The sequence below is a fragment of the Periophthalmus magnuspinnatus genome, chromosome 4, assembly GCF_009829125.3.
Source record: "Periophthalmus magnuspinnatus isolate fPerMag1 chromosome 4, fPerMag1.2.pri, whole genome shotgun sequence".
NCBI classification, from domain to species: Eukaryota; Metazoa; Chordata; class Actinopteri; order Gobiiformes; family Gobiidae; genus Periophthalmus; species Periophthalmus magnuspinnatus.
Window position 1 is genome coordinate 18,636,786 of NC_047129.1, and position 16,671 is coordinate 18,653,456.

At 41.5% G+C, this 16,671-nt stretch overlaps 1 protein-coding gene across 2 annotated transcripts; it reads right to left on the reverse strand.

Annotated features, from left to right (window-relative positions):
- Positions 1 to 11,095: 11,095 nt before the first annotated feature.
- Positions 11,096 to 14,971, reverse strand: c4h1orf52 (chromosome 4 C1orf52 homolog). 2 transcript variants are annotated; one of them, XM_055221530.1, is made up of 4 exons: positions 14,514 to 14,969; positions 13,613 to 13,669; positions 12,412 to 12,625; positions 11,096 to 11,954 (listed from the first exon to the last, which is right to left on the reverse strand). In XM_055221530.1, the coding sequence occupies exons 1-4, from the start codon at positions 14,823 to 14,825 to the stop codon at positions 11,800 to 11,802; spliced, it is 738 nt and encodes a 245-aa protein (XP_055077505.1). In that variant the 5' UTR covers positions 14,826 to 14,969; the 3' UTR covers positions 11,096 to 11,799. The 2 variants fall into 2 exon arrangements, with proteins under 2 accessions (XP_055077505.1, XP_033820598.1); XM_033964707.2 differs by lacking the exon at positions 13,613 to 13,669 and having other exon boundaries at positions 14,514 to 14,971.
- Positions 14,972 to 16,671: the final 1,700 nt, after the last annotated feature.

Consider the following 16,671-nt stretch of genomic DNA (forward strand, 5'->3'; position numbering starts at 1 on the left):
GATAGAAAGAGAGAAACAGAAAGAGAAACAGAGAGGCAGAGAAAGAGAGGCAGAAAGGGAGAAAGAGAAACAGGAGAGACAGACAGAGATAGAGAGTGACAGACAGAGAAAAGGAGAAATAAAGAGACAGACAGAAAGAGAGGGACAGAAAGTGAGACAAACAGAGATAGAGAGAGACAGACATTGAAAGAGAGAGACAGAGAGAAAGAGAAACAGACAGAGGTAAACAGAGAGAGTGAGACAGACAGAGAGAGAGAGAGGAAGAAAGAGAGAGAGAAAGACAGTGAAAGGGAAAGAGAGAGAGAATATGTTTTATTATTGCCAGGCTGATTCAGTTGTTTCTGTTGAACAAAATTCAGCTCAAATCTGTATCAAAATCACCACATCTGAAGTTTTATGGGATGTTTTATGTAAACAGGTACTTTAATACTTTTACTTAAGTTAACTGTGGAGTATTGAAGACAAAGCAATAACATCAGCATGGAAACAGGCACATGGCAGATTCCCTCTAGCAGAAAAGTTACACAGTGCACCTTTAAATATATGAGCGTTCCAGAGATCAGATAATGATCAGATTTTCCATGTAAACAAAGCCAGTATTTTAGCTTAGGAGATTTGTGAGCTGAGGTCAGAGCAGGCCACAGCTCCTGACCTGTGTGGAATCACTCCTCCTGACAGCACCTCCAGGACCTGTGCTCCCACCCTCCAGGACCTCTGCTCTCCCTCTCCAGGATCTGTGCTCCCCCCCTCCAGGACCTGTTCTCCCCCTCTCCAGGACCAGTGCTCGATCTCCAGGACTTGTACACCCATCTCCAGGACCTGTTCACACAAACACAGAGCGTAGCCTGCAGGTTTTGACCTGTAAATAACAGCCCAGACAGGGTCGAGTCAGGCAGGCGGCAGGAGGGAGACAGGAGGGAGACAGGAGGGAAGAGGGAGGCACGAGGGAGGGAGGAGGGAGGAGGGAGGCAAGAGACAGGAGGCAGGAGGGAGGCGTCAGGCCCTCTCGTCTCCTGCAGAGCAACAACAGATGCTTATCATCCCCTGGAGCTGGAGGAGAGAGGGAGGGAGAGAAGGAGAGGGGCAGGGAGGAAAGAGAGAGGGAGGAAGGGAAAGGGGAGAGAGGGAGAGAAAGAGGGAGGAGGGACGGAGACAGGAGACAGGAGGGAGGGATGAGGGAAGCAGGAGACAGACAGCAGGGAGGCAGGAGGCGTCAGGCCCTCACCACTCCTGTAGAGCAACAACAGATGCTTATCATCCCCTGGAGCTGGAGGAGAGAGGGAGGAGAGAGACTTAGGGAGGGACGGATAGAGAGAAAGGGGAGGAAGAGAGAGCGCGAGGGAGACAGGGAAAAGGAGAGAGAAGGAGAGGGAGATAGGCGGCAGAGAGGAAGAGGGGGAGAGAGAGGGAGAAGAGATAGAGAGGGGGAAGGTGGGGAGACGAAGAGGGGGGACAGCGGGAGAGAGGGAGAAGGGGAGAGAGGGGAGAACAGGAGTTGGGGAAGAGAGAGAAAGAAGGGGGAGAGAGGGAGAGGAGGGAGAAAGGGAGAAGGGGGGAGAGGGAGGGGGAGGAAGAGGGGAGAAAGAGGGGCATGGAGAGGCAAAGAGGTAAAGGGAGGTAGAGAGGGAAAGGGCAGATAACTGTCTCTTGTTTTTCTGTCTTTTATTTAAAATCAAAAACACTGCTGTTGTTCTGTAATGGGGAAAATACTAGCTCCTCAACACTTATCCTGAAGTCACAGTGACACATATTTAGGTGAGTTCTTGTTCTTGAAAACACTCTGTTCCACCTTGTGTCATCATGTGGGAATACACAGAACAAGACTTAAACCTCACAAGAGTCAATTTTGTGTAATACCTTTATTATCGTCACATAATCCAGGTCTGATAATGATCACGATCACTTTAAAGCTTTAAAGGGTCCAATTTTATCCTATTTATGTGTTTTTTCAATATTTGATTTTGTTTACATCCTTTCTATCCATTATTAAATCCAGAGTACGTACAAATATAGATGTAACAGTCCCCATGTTGTTTTCAGGACGGCTCATGTTCACTGTTCCAGTCGCTGCAGTTTTTCACCCGCTCGTCCTCAGCACATTCCAGGTGGAGCAAACAAACAGCTTAAGGTTCAAGTGGGTTCCATTCTCTCCGCGCTCTGAGCCTGGAGCGAGATACAAGGTCAGACAGGAGACGATTATTCAAGGAGATACACTTGAGATAACAAGAGACATTTTCAGTCATTCATATTGAAAAAAAAATGTTTGAGTAGCAGAGGTGGGTGGTTTTCTTACATTTACTAGTGTAACTTTTTAAAGAAATTGTACATTTCAGAGTATTTTTCTAGTAGCGTACTTTTACTTTTCACTGCCTTTCATTTGTACACCTCCAGCCTCTATGGGGCGCTGTGGTTTAGATGTTTGGAGTGGAAATCCCAGATATAAAGGGGGCAAGTATTTGGCAGAATCAGTGCGTCTCAATTCATGCACATTTCGTCAGCTGCATTTGAAGAGCACTTGCATAACTTCTGGTGGGACAAGGCAAGTCCCATTTCATGCACCTGACGAATGCGGCCGACAAATGTGTCCTGCGACTTCTTCTACGGGAGAAACAAGGTATATTCTCTTACAGTTATGTAATACTAGCTACAATTGGGAAGAAAACACCTATAACTTTATATTTGCCTATTGATATTCAAAGGGAAAGAGTAAGTACCCACTTTATTTACAGAATATACAGAATTTACAGAAATAACTACGGCTACGGCAAAGACACCTTGACTCTTCTTCAATGAAATAATAAAGAATTAAAGATAAAACTGTAATTATTTTTGTGTCCATTTGATACCTTTAGGTCATGAGCCAACAGCTGTTTAGCTCATTAGTCAGCTAGTTGTTGAAGGCCTGTCCCATTTCGGCATGGCCTTTGCGGTCGACGGAGGCTACACGGAGGAGCACCCTTCGTCTCCTGGGTACTTCGAACGGTACTTCGAAGTGTGCAAAGGTCGAATTGAGACATGGCCAGTGAGTGAAGCCTAAACTCTGTTAATCTGAAGTGAAAGACATGCGATTTTATTTGTAAATCATCGGCCACTGAGCTCCTTTGTTTCACATGTGTCACTGGAATAAGCAGGTCTGATTGGACGACCACATTTGACGGGGCTTAAGACGCAATAGAGGACGTGGGACCAGACTAATATCACTCTGTATAAAAAACTACAGAGAGACCAGTGGATACGCCAGGCAACACTGTCTATAAATATCCTCGTCATCCGCCGTGTCAGAGATGAGACGCCCAAGAGATTTTATTTTTGTTGTAACACTCAACACAACATTAGACAGGCAAAAATGTTGACAGTATGAAATTATTTTAACATCTATTCTTCTTGCATCGCTCCTTTAGATATGATCTAGTTTGTCTCGTTTTTGTGACATTTCGAGTATTATTTAAAGGGCTTATATTATGCAGTTTTTCTAATCTATGTTCTAATGTTGTTTCCTCATCACAAACAGACCTGGAGTTGTGTTTTGTTTCATTCACACATGTTTAACAAATAAACCCTGCATATTTAAGGTGAGTTCTTTTCTCAAACAGAACGCACTGTTCCACGTTGTGATGTCATCATGTGGTGATACAGGAAGTGCTCCACTGTGTTTTTAAACTCCACACACCTTCACTAGAATCATTTGGTTTATTTCAGTCCTGAAATTGCCAATTTCTACTGAATAAAAGGTCAAAAGTAGCTGTGAAAGTTGAAAACTACCACTTAATGACATCACAAAATGGAACAGACCATTTTGAGCTTTGGAGATGTAAACAGACTAATAATAAAGTGTGACTCAAACATGTGTGAACGAAACACAACTCCAGGTCTGTTTTTGAGGAGGTAACAGTGTTAGACCATGGATTAAATTTTGTGTAATATAGGACCTTTAATGTTTAACTTTAACTTCAAATTATAAATCAGATGTTATGTCCAGACAGTTCCACTTTAATAAAGTTTCTTGTACTTGAGTAATATTATTTTGAAGTAAGGCTCCTCTTACTTGAGTTGACTTTTTGGCTTCTGTACCACCTCTGTTGAGTAGCAGTAGTTATAGTGAAAGATTGTGTAATAATAATGAAAATGTGACTGTAATGTAAAGGTTAAAAGCATTTCGGAGCAGCGTCAGCATCTATTTCCTGCTGAATGGGCTCGTTTTCCCTTTTAAATGCTGCAGGGCCCAGCTCGTCCTCCAGAGACTGAAGCACATTACCTGCAGTTTGATGAAATGCCTCCACAGCTCCAGCAGTTTGCGGCGGCTCGCTGTAACTGACCGCGAGTCAATGGAACTAACAGACCCATACGTTTCAATTTGGTTACACAACGCCGAGGAGACAGCAGTGGCATTTTAACACCTGCTCCAGCCATATGCATCTCAATTAGATTTGGGCTTTTCTTTGGCTTGACACAGCGATCATGATGTGATTAAAGCTGTGTTCACACTTGCCCATAACATCACAACTGGGACTAAACCTCGACTAGACTGGGACCAAAGTAAATCCACATCTGGACTAAACTGAGCCCAAACCGTAGACTGTTTAAAGAAGTGGACTGAGTGAGTGTGACGTCACCCACAGCGTTTGCTCCAGTCAAATGAAGCTAATCGAGGCTAGAGCAGTTATAGCGGCCAATTAGCAACGCTGTCAATCAAACTGTTCATAATGCTAGCGGGAACGACCTCAGAAAAAGAGGGCAAAATAGTGAAATACAAACCCAAGAATCATGTAGAGCAGGTTAATGCAAACATTTTAAGACCAAAATGACGAGTCTGACGTCTGCAGTTACAGAGAGAGGGGACATAGTTTTTCAATAGAAAGCGAGTTGAAGCCAGAGTCGATAGTTTGATATTGGTTATTTTTATTCATTTTTCTTTATTTATCCAGGGGAACCCAATGAGTGCACTTCGGCTACTTTTCATGGGCGCCCTGTTTAAAATACAATACAAACAGAAAAACTAACAAAACAAGTATACAAGTTGATATAAAACATTAAAACAGGAGCAGGTGTGTGTGTAAAAGTTTGTTATCAGATTATTAAATTGCCATTGTGTCACTAAAGTCTCCAGTTTTGCTTGTTCTTGGAGTGTATCCCATTTTTGTGAAGCAAAATGGCTAAAAGCCTCTTTCCCGTCTCAGTTTTGGTGTGGCTCATCCTTAACCTTATGCAGTCATGTGATCAAACAGGTGAGGGATTCTGGGAGTTTTTATGTCAGTCTCTTATAGATACATTTCATACAGTGACGGACAGAGATGGACAACCCACTTTTATACCCACTTCATAGAGAAACAGTGATGGGTTTAAATCCATCACCTGTAATAAAACAAAGGGCAGATTGAAATTAAACAACTATTTGGAGACGTTTGAGGAGAGACAGTGATGAGAAACTACGTCTCATTCTGTAATAATGTCACCTCATGATTTTCGTTTTTATCACTTTGACAATATACCTAATCATCTACTCAGGTTAACATCTTCATCTTGTTTTGTTTTTGGGAAATAAATACTTTCATTCCCGCTGATGAGACAATAATGGATCATATATAAACGACACAATCCTTTCGGGGGCATTAACATCTTAGAGCTCGATTTTAAAAAGGCCGTTGATGCTTTTGTGCCATCGTTGCATAAACTCTTCTTCATACAGTCTGTGGGAGGCACCGATCCAGCTTTTTCAGTTCTGATACCGATTTTAACACTATAGTTTTAAGTGTTTGCCGATTTCAGTGTCTCTCGGCTGACCTGGGGACGCCTTGGTGTCCCACTGGAGGAGCTGGAGGACGTGTCTGGGGTGAGGGAAATCTGGGAGTCCCTGCTTAGACTGCTGCCCCCGCAACCTGGGCCCAGATAAGTGGAAGAAAATGGATGGATAGATGGAAATTAAAATTATATAAGACAAAACTGATCCAAGTGGGTTATGTAGCATTTACTTATTGCTCATATAACGACTGAACAACTTTATCTAAATAAAAGTTCAAACACTGTGAGACTTTCTGGGCGAACTACAACCAGTAAATAGTCTTATTACATCAATTTAATGAGTGCTTGAAAAGGGGGCAGTGAGGAGAGCCGGGTGCTTGGAGAGCCGGGTGCTTGGAGAGCCGGGTGCTTGGAGAGGGGGCATTGAGGGGAGCCGGGTGCTTGAAGAGGGGGCAGTTAGAGAGGGGGCAGTGAGGGGAGCCAAGTGCTTGGAGAGGGCGTCAGCGACAGGAGCCGGGTGTTTGGAGAGCTGGGTGCTTGGAGAGGGGGCAGTGAGGGGAGCCGGGTGCGTGGAGAGGGGGCAGTTGGGGAGGGAGCAGTGAGGGGTGGTTGGAGAGGGGGCAGTTGGAGAGGGGGGCAGTGACGGAAGCCGGGTGCTTGGATGTGGGGCCGTGCAGCTGTTGGCCGGTCCCCTCCTGATGCTGCTCCATTGTTCTGTCCCTCTGTGTCTCCTGCTCCCTCTGTCCCGGTCGCTTTATGGTTGGCTCTTTTCTCTCAGGGGCTGAATTTATGTCCCCATACGCGAGTCTTTCTCAGGGCATAAATTAGACCAAATGATCCCTGTCAGAGGACCAGGGGGTTCATGGCTTTACGTTCTATTATTGTGATATTCTTTCGCTTTTATTTTATTAGCAAAAAATAAAATAAAAAAATAAAAAATGGCAAGACTGTTGGGATTTTGTTTGAAAAAACGTCAACTTTAAATGCACTTAAATGATCAAGCTTTCTCAAAAAATCTAATTATATTTGCCATATATTTTTACTCTTAAATGTGTTCTAACATTATTGCTGCTCTATAAAAATAATTATAATTGAATGAATGAAAAATATACAAGTTTAATGACACAAAACAACAACACCATAACCCTAACACCACACTGCACCTTTAAGAAATCACTATGTTTTTACCTCTTGACCTTTAAGTTTTAGTCAGCTCTCATTCACCCACAGCTCCCTGTCCACTGTCGGACCCTAACCTTTGACCCCTGACCCCTAACCCACCTGCAGCTCCCTGTCCACTGCCCCATCTTTAAATATTTATTTATTTTAGTGTGACTCTGCAAAAACCTCATAGAGACACAACTGGACAGGAAGTAGTGACGCTAACAGTGAGGTTGGGGGCGCTATTGTGCAAAAAGTGAGATAGTTAAAGCAAACAATGCACTTACATAATGTGTTGAATATCTGAGGTAACTGGGTCCTCAAAGCAGCGACTGAACAAACAGATCCTCGGCCTTTGCTCAGTCGGACAGTGGAATCAGCCGGTCTGAAACTGTCTGTACATTTGATAAATTTTACTAGAAATTTGAAAAAGTGCATTTTAGATAACCTAATGTGTCGACATCTGTGAAGTTAATTTGTGCTGCTCTGTTTCACTGTAAAAACCTGCACATAATGATTTTATTATATTGGTTTGGAGTGTAGGAAATATCTTGTATTGGACATGGGGACGTTTTATTGTATTTTCTTGCTAATGTTAATGATGAAGTGATAGTCTTATAATGTAATTCTAATGATATGTGTATTTTAATGCGTGTTCACCTGCCCAGGGACTGCACATGGAAAGTATCAGCAGCTAAATCTGGTACAAGTCATCTTTTCTTTTATAAAATTAATAAATTTGTACATGGTCCCTGACAAATTAAGAATGAATGAATGAATAAATAAATAAATAAATAAATAAATGGTGTAATAATGTTATGTACACACACACACATATGTAATGAGTGTTAATATACTGAAATGGTCATGGTTGTAATGGCTCATTTTTCCCACAGACTTTCCGAAGAAAAAAATATCGATTAATACAAAAAATGTGCAAGTTTGCTTAGGGATTATTAGCTACATGGAAACTAATAACCACAACACCTGTCATTTAATTTAAAATCTGTTACTGAAACTTTACAAACTGCAAAGTTATTACAATATTTTGCCGAATCTTGTGTTTTAAATGTGCCTTTTGGACTTATTAGTTAGTACAAAGTTCGATAGCACATAGCCAGTTAGTACGTAGCTGGTTAGCACATAGCTGGTTAGCATGTAGCTGGTTAGCCTCTGCAATGTCTTTAAAGTATTCATATTTAAATCTTTTGAAAAGTCTATGGGAAAAATGAATAAATTAACTTCTGGAAATGGAATCTGGGGCAAGTTTATTAAGACGCAGAGATTTGCACAATATTTTGAGGCTCGATTCAAACCATTATCTGCTTTGGTCTGGTTCTAAGAGCGATTTAGTGTTAGTTCTTCTCTTAACCATAGGCCTGGAGGTGACTGGATGTGACTCCAACAAGTACAGACGATAAAAAAGTAACCAAACCCTGATGAAACCTTCAAAGCAGACGCCGTGCAGACTCAGAGGATGGGTCCTTCTTATCAGTTCAATCCTTAGTGGAGCAACAAGTCTCATCTCTTTATGTGAGTTGAAATTCTCGCAGGGAGCTGTGAATGAGGAGGATGAGACAATGCAGAGGCAGAGGTCAGAAGACAGACGCCTCCTTGCTCCATCTCCTGCTGTTCAGCCCTTCACACGCGAGTTTAAGGCGAGATCGTCCAGTCAGGCTCATCTGGTCTTCTGATAACTTTGTTTAATAGGTTGTTTTTTTTTCAGATTTTCAGACCAAGGTTTACTTTGTTTTCATACCTGGCCATTTCCACTGTTGGGAAGTAACTAAATAACCATCTTTTCTCCCTGGCATTTAATTCTAGCCAGTATTTAGTGAGAATATATACATACATGTAACAGTAACTTTTTTAAACCAAAGGAACACATGGCGGTACTTGATCACTCAGTTTAGGTGTGTTAAAATAGAAAACACTGCTCTTGTGGTGAGATCTTTCCTTCTCTGATCAGTGATATGAAACGCAGAACAAACAGTAAAACAAACATAAAGCTGTTTTTTAATCCTATGTTGGGTCTTTACACTATCATTTAAATGCAACTCGGTGTAAAAATATTCAGAGTATTCAGAATACAGCACTCTGATTGGCCCATGTGTCGGTTACAAAATGCATTTAAATTCAGGTAATCATTTTACACAACTATTCTTCCCATATCTGACCATTCCTGACCCTTGTAAAAGACAAAACCACATTATGGACGGAGCAAATATCACTGGGGCAGAGGACATTGGCACTGGGTTAAAGAGGCAATCGAAATATGGGACTTTAAACCGGGATGAAGGGCCCTTTTTACTGTCACACACCTGGGATACTGTCCTGAAGACGTCAGACTGCAGATGGCGCTGTTGTCCTGCCTCCACCGGTAGGAAAACAGCACCAAAACCTGTTTAAATCAGCTGACCGGACCCGTCACAGTAACAACACATGACCATTCTGAGGCGCTAGTGAGCAGTCCAAACTGCCAGGGATGAAAAGAAACTAAATGTCGTCTCTGCTGCTGCTTCTGCTCAAAGACCTCTGTGCAAAATCAAACTGTCTTCTCTACAAAATGTAATGTCCTGGAGGCACATCACTTGCATAATTCCATGGAAATAGAAAGTTAAAACCACACTTTGGAATATTCTTCATGAAGATAAGTTAGCCATACTGTGGAACATTTCCATAGAAACAAGTAGGAGCCCCTCCTCCAGGCTAAGTAAGAGTCAGGTTTGTGGAGTTACGAGCCTACTCACAGGATGCATGTTTTTCTGCATTTTTGAGTGCAATAAAAACAAACAAAAAAAAAACATGCTTTTATTTTATTGTATTATTTGGCTAAAGGGTTACGTGCCTTTAATAAGAGATTGATTACAACATGACTGCAGGTGTTTATACTTGAGTACTTATATTGTTGTTTACCCTGAATCTGGCTTTTCTGCTCTGTTTAACACAGGGCTTCAGGAGGCTGGTGTTCTGTTAATGTGTTTAGGTGGTGTGAAAAACAACTGTTTGCCTCTAGGAAACACTGCTGAGGATATAACCAAAGGTAACACACAGCACCACACACAGCATCATACACACACAGCACCACACACAGCATCATACACACACAGCACCACACACAGCATCATACACACACAGCACCACACACAGCATCATACACACACAGCATCATACACACACAGCACCACACACAGCATCATACACACACAGCATCATACACACACAGCACCACACACAGCATCATACACACACAGCATCATACACACACAGCACCACACAAAGCATCATACACACACAGCACTATCTAAAGAAATGGTATAGATAAAAAAAATGCCAATAAAAGTGTTTCTGAGCACAAAGACACGATCCAAGTCCACGCTTTGTGAGGACTGTGTGAATGTGTCATAAGTCATAGAGCATAGCTTTAGCCTGATCTGCAGAGGTCATAGAAAACTCAATGGCCGTCATGAGGTCCTGACCTTCACGTAAACATGTCAGAGGCACACAGCCAGTGTGACAGACACTGGTCTAAACAGCATGACTTCTGCACCAACCCTAACCCAGTCCTGGTTAAATCATCATTCGCCTGAAACAGCACATTTTTCCTCCTCTGATAAGACACAAGAGATATTTTAACTTAATGGTGCATTTGTTCATTTTCATTTGTTCATCAGAAAATGTTTGGTCAACCATTTCAAACTTCTTAAATGGAGATAAAGCCACCAATGTGTGAAATGTACCGTAACAAAAATGTGTCTGGTAAAAAACAAAGAGGCTGATGTCCAGGAAAGATGCAGACATTGCCACCGCTGCTAAAGTGGTGCCCACAATTTTCCCAGAAATTCTGTTTCATAACATGTTATTTCAGGAAAGGCTGCAGTGTGGAGACAGGCGGATGAGTAACTGACAAACACAGACGACTGTGGACCCACTGGTCATTTCTCATCTCCACAAACAGAGTCATTTTTCAATAAGGCTGATAACATCAGAGTGCTGCTACTGCTGCTGTGGGAGCAGATCCTCGTCTCAGGCAAGGCCAGGCACAGACCTGTGAGTAGGAATCTGATCAAACGTTTACCAAGATTTCAGGGGAAGCCATGATGATAGATAGGACAGGAATTTCTCTGATCGTGTGTTTCAAAAGTGTAAATATTAAAAGCAAAAAACATTGCAAATGATTAAGAATACTGCACAGTCAATGTACAATAAAATATTTTATTGCTTTTGGGTCACAGTTCAGAAATTATAGTAAAAATACAGATTCCGCTGAAATGACAATGAAAGATATAAACCACTGTTATAAAATTATAAACCACTGTGGTTCCTGTGTTGTGCTTTGCATCTCAGCAGCACCTACTTTGTGTCAGAAAGATGTTTTATATTGCAGAGTGTGTCAAAGAATTACAAGATTACAATGTCTAAAATACAGACTCAGACTTTACAAACCAAGTACTAACATAGTGGCATGATTGGCCTCCACACACAATAGTTGTGAAGCACAAAAAATATGAAGGGGTTTGTTGTGAAACAGCGACATCTAGTGCTCACACCATGCAGGAAGCGAAACGTCTTTAAAGGTTTTACACAGTGCTTTTTTCAATTAAATTAAGTCCTGGCATATTTTTTAACTTGACTGAACTTATGCAAACCACAAATAGCAAACATCTATGAAAACCATTGAACACATGTCACATACTTAAACAGTTTACACTGTAAAATCGATATAATTATAGCTTAATTGCACCTAAATAGGGAAATAAAATTGTTTTTTTTTTTTTTGTAATTGTACTGAAACATTAACAAACACAGTATGGCAAAGTAGACCTTGGTAAAGAAATCTTTGAAAGTACTGGCTTTTCATAAATAGCCCAGCATAGAGTTTGTTTTCCAAAGTTTCAGTTACTCAGCGTTTTGCCTTAGGATCCTTTTCTCCTCCTCTACAAATGTCTTCTCAGACGTGGCCTGTCCCAGGTCCCTCTTCCTTTTCTCCTTCTGCTGAAATGTCTCCACACGTTTCTTTTTAGCAGAGGTTTCAGACTTCTCTGACTCTTCATCTAAAAAAAAGAGGATAATATCATGATGGGTGAAACCAAAAGGGAACAACGATTTTTGTCGATTTTTTGAAATGAAAAAGTAATTATTTCATGTTGGAACAAAAAAGGGGAAAAAAAAGTTGCAATTTACTAAGGTGACGCTCAAAATCCTGGACGGCTCCGGCTGAATCTACCACATTTACATTTAAATTCTGGTAATTATTGTCCCTGAAATGTACCGGAAGAAGGTTTGTTCAAGTTCGGACTGATCTTTTGTTTATGTACCCAGTCACAACACAAAAACAATGAATGAAACAATGCAATCTAGAATGTTTAGAATGTTTCTTATGAATGATCAAGGTAGCACATGTGTTATTGTCAGCAGATTATCAGAGTCTGAACAGGTAGTGGCTCTAATCCTTATGGCATCCGTTGATCACTTGATAGTTTGTAATCCCTACAGGGATAACAGCCTCACCTGACTCAGACAGCTGCTCCTCAGGAGGGAGAAAACGTGCTTTGCCGGAGTGCGCAGGTGCATCAGCCCCATTGTCCTCGTACACATTGGACCATTTTATGGCCATGTCCATCCCTGGAGGAGGCCCTTTCTTCTTCACTGGCTCTGGGGCAGCACTGTAGCTCTGAGGAGGGGGGACTGCATTGGTCTTCCATGGTGCGAACTCTTTAGGAGTCTACAGGGCAACATGATGTGGTTTAATTTGTTAATGAGTTACTCCATAAACAAGATGAACATGATTATTGTAAAAATACTGGTAAAATATTTTACAGCATCATGTATAAAGCTAGAAGCAATTTCACTGTAGCTGTTTGTGGCTGATGAGTCATAGCTAGAGATGGGACAATAAACAATAATATCATTTATCGTGATAAAAAGGGTTGACAATAATCGTTCATGGGACATTTTACATAATCATGGTGATCGTCAAAAGTTAATCACCATTACATCACCTGAATGTGAAGAAAAAAAAAATTACTACCACAGGAGAGTTGAGAGGGGGGACAAAGGGGTCTGTTGTACTGGGCCCCAGGATTGGACCCTCTTCTTATTAATTTGTATTACGGGGGGCCATGTGACGCTTATTGCCAAATTTCAGTTGATGGCCCTGTTCATCCATAACATTCTCTATTGAAGTTATAATTATTCATATCCATAACAACTTTAATCATGATCGTGACATACACTCACCTAAAAGATTATTAGGAACACCTGTTCAATTTCTCCTTAATACAATTATCTAATCAACCAATCACATGGCAGTTGCTTCAATGCATTTTGAGCGTGGCATGGTGCCAGACGGGCCGGTCTGAGTATTTCACAATCTGCTCAGTTACTGGGATTTTCACACACAACCATTTCTAGGGTTTACAAGGAATGGTGTGAAAAGGGAAAAACATCCAGCATGCGGCAGTCCTGTGGGTGAAAATACCTTGTTGATGCTAGAGGTCAGAGGAGAATGGGCCGAATGATTCAAGCTGATAGAAGAGCAACGTTGAGTGAAATAACCACTTGTTACAACTGAGGAATGCAGCAAAGCATTTGTGAAGCCACAACACGCACAACCTTGAGGCGGATGGGCTACAACAGCAGAAGACCCCACCGGGTACCACTCATCTCCACTACAAATAGGAAAAAGAGGCTACAATTTGCACAAGCTCACCAAAATTGGGCAGTTGAGGACTGGAAAAATGTTGCCTGGTGTGATGAGTCTCGATTTCTGTTGAGATATTCAAATGGCAGAGTCAGAATTTGGTGTAAACAGAATGAGAACATGGATCCATCATGCCTTGTTACCACTGTGCAGGCTGGTGGTGGTAGTGTAATGGTGTGGGGGATGTTTTCTTGGCACACTTTAGGTCCCTTAGTGCCAATTGGGCAGCGTTTAAATGCCACGGGCTACCTGAACATTGTTTCTGACCATGTCCATCCCTTCATGACCACCATGTACCCATCCTCTGATGGCTACTTCCAGCAGGATAATGCACCATGTCATAAAGCTCGAATCATTTCAAATTGGTTTCTCGAACATGACAATGAGTTCACTGTACTACAATGGGCCCCACAGTCACCAGATCTCAACCCGATAGAGCATCTTTGGGATGTGGTGGAACGGGAGATTCGTGCCCTGGATGTGCATCCCACAAATCTCCATCAACTGCAAGATGCTCCTATCAATATGGGCCAACATTTCTAAAGAATGCTTTCAGCACCTTGTTGAATCAATGCTATGTAGAATTAAGGCAGTTCTGAAGGCGAAAGGGGGTCAAACACCGTATGAGTGTGGTGTTCCTAATAATCCTTCAGGTGAGTGTAGTCGTTAATCATAATTATTTTGGCCTTGATAATTGTTACACAAAATTTCAATATCTTCCCAGGCCTAGTCACAGCATTAAGAGACTACAAGTCCCACTCAGATAAATGATTATTGTAGAAATATTGATGAAATCTTTTACAGCATCATGCATAAAGCTAGAAATGATTTCACTGTAGTTGTTTGTGGCTGATGAGTCATAGCATTAAGAGATAAATGTTTCAGACAGTCTACAGTGTGTGGATGTCACCTCTTCAGGGGCTTTGACCACGAGACTATCCCAGTCTATCTCCTTATTGAGCGGATTGTACAGAAACGCAGGCCTGGATACTGTCCCGAACAGCTCGTCCGGTTTGGGTAAAGGGGCGCCACTGGAAGACCTTTTAGTCCCTTGCTGTGGGGGCGGTGCTGTGCTCCCTGAAGCATCCTTATCCAACTTCTGGCTGCTCTTCTTTCTGCTGTCTCCCTCCTCCTCGTCTGAGTCGCTGTCGTTGCTGCTGTCGCTTAGATCATCGTAGCTCGAAAAGAAACCCATAGAACCGGACTTCTTTTCTTCAGACATGGTTATACTTAAGCTTTCTTCCTGCCTACACTAAGATTTATACAAAACTGCGGTGTTTAATTGAAGAAAGAACTCACAAGAACACGACACTCTACTCCATTTTGAATCAGCCTCCAAAACAATCGTAAAGGTGTAAGATGTGTCGTAAAATCTGTAGCAAATCTGTGTACTTTACGTCTGCAAAATGGAGCAATAAAATATTGCGAAAAACAAAACAAACAAAAAAATAGATAGATTTTTTTAAAGCAAAACTGTCTAGATTAATGTAACTAATAAAAAGTGGCAAAATTTAAGTTTATTATATATTTCAATGAACGTTACAGTTATGGCTTTATTTAACCACTAGAGGGAGCTATGGTCATACAAATGAAGTGGGACAAAACAAGTTCGCTCAAATGAAAAGAAAACAGTTGTGATTTAACAGGTAATCCGTGCATTCAACCCCACTTTCTTGCTTTTTGTCTCCCACATGTGTTAGGGCTTATGGGTAATGTGATAGCTCTTTTTTAAAACAGATTAAACAGCACATTTTTTGCTCCTCTGATAATGAATTCCCCTGGCTATGGTTGCCACATGTGCAGCAGTCCCCTGTTGGTGAAAGATTAACTGTTAGCCAGTAGGTGCACGTGGTGAGTTTGCTGTAAATTAACCCTTTTCTGTCAACACTAAAACGTCTGGGGCTTCCTTTTGTGTTCTGCACGCTCATTCCTCTGGTGATGGAGAGCACTTAGATCATACTTTTTGAGCTAAAGCTGCCAATGCTAGACTTACAGGGGCCATTCTTTGCTTCTTGTGCATTGGTCAGGCACCTTCTAAAGCCCACAGCATCAGCATGCAGGCATAAATCTACCAGATATACTGCACAGGGCACACCTTCTTGTTTTGCTTCCTTTACCCCTGAGTGCCCAATAATCACAACTGCAGATGCTTTTTACATTTTTAGTTGAGTTGTTTAAGATTTAGTGCTAGTCTAATTGTCTCACATGCCTTGAGTTAAGGGCCCAGGAAGATTCCAGTTGTGTCTACCACTTGAAACACCGCACTAAAATTGGTTATAAATGTATGTTTTTGCATATAAAAAGTTGGCCTAAAATTCGAGATTGACTGATAAGGGTTTTTTCTTGGCTGATGCCAATACTGATTGTTTAGAACACAGAGTAACTGTCCAAATATCGGCTCGATATATCAGTGTATCTCTACCTTAAATGTTCTGTTTTTTTAAAGGCAATATGAATGTAAATATATGTTTATGTGCTTTAAACTATGTTATAATGTTGTGACCTCATCTTTAGTTTACTCAGACTTGTATATTGATTGATTCATACATTTAGTAATCCTTTATTGTCCTGCGTTTGAGGCTTGAGTACTTTCAGCGACAGGAGCTCAGTTGGTACATATCACTGGTTAAACGGTCCAATCCACTGACCCACAGGTTGGCGGTGCAATGCCAGTTCCTACAGATGATTACTGCCGTTGTGTCCTTAGACAAGACTCTTGACCCACAATGCCCCAGTGTCTGTGTACACTGGTGTATGAATGTGTGTGTGAATGTGTGAGTGGTTCCTTGATGTAAAGTGCTTTCAGTATCTTGAAGGTGGCGTTATATAAAATACATTTGAAAAATTCCGTTTTCACCTACCCCCTATCTCCACCCACTTCTCTGTACTTATTTATGATTATTCACTCTCTGTGTCGTACATGTTGATTCAAAAATATCACATAGCCTTTCAAAAACAAAAACAATAAAACATTTAACTGCTTGCTACAGTGAAATAAAGTTTTGATCAGGAGTTTTGAACCGGAATCCAAATAACCAGTTTCTCTTGTTTCTCTAAGTTGTTTTAAA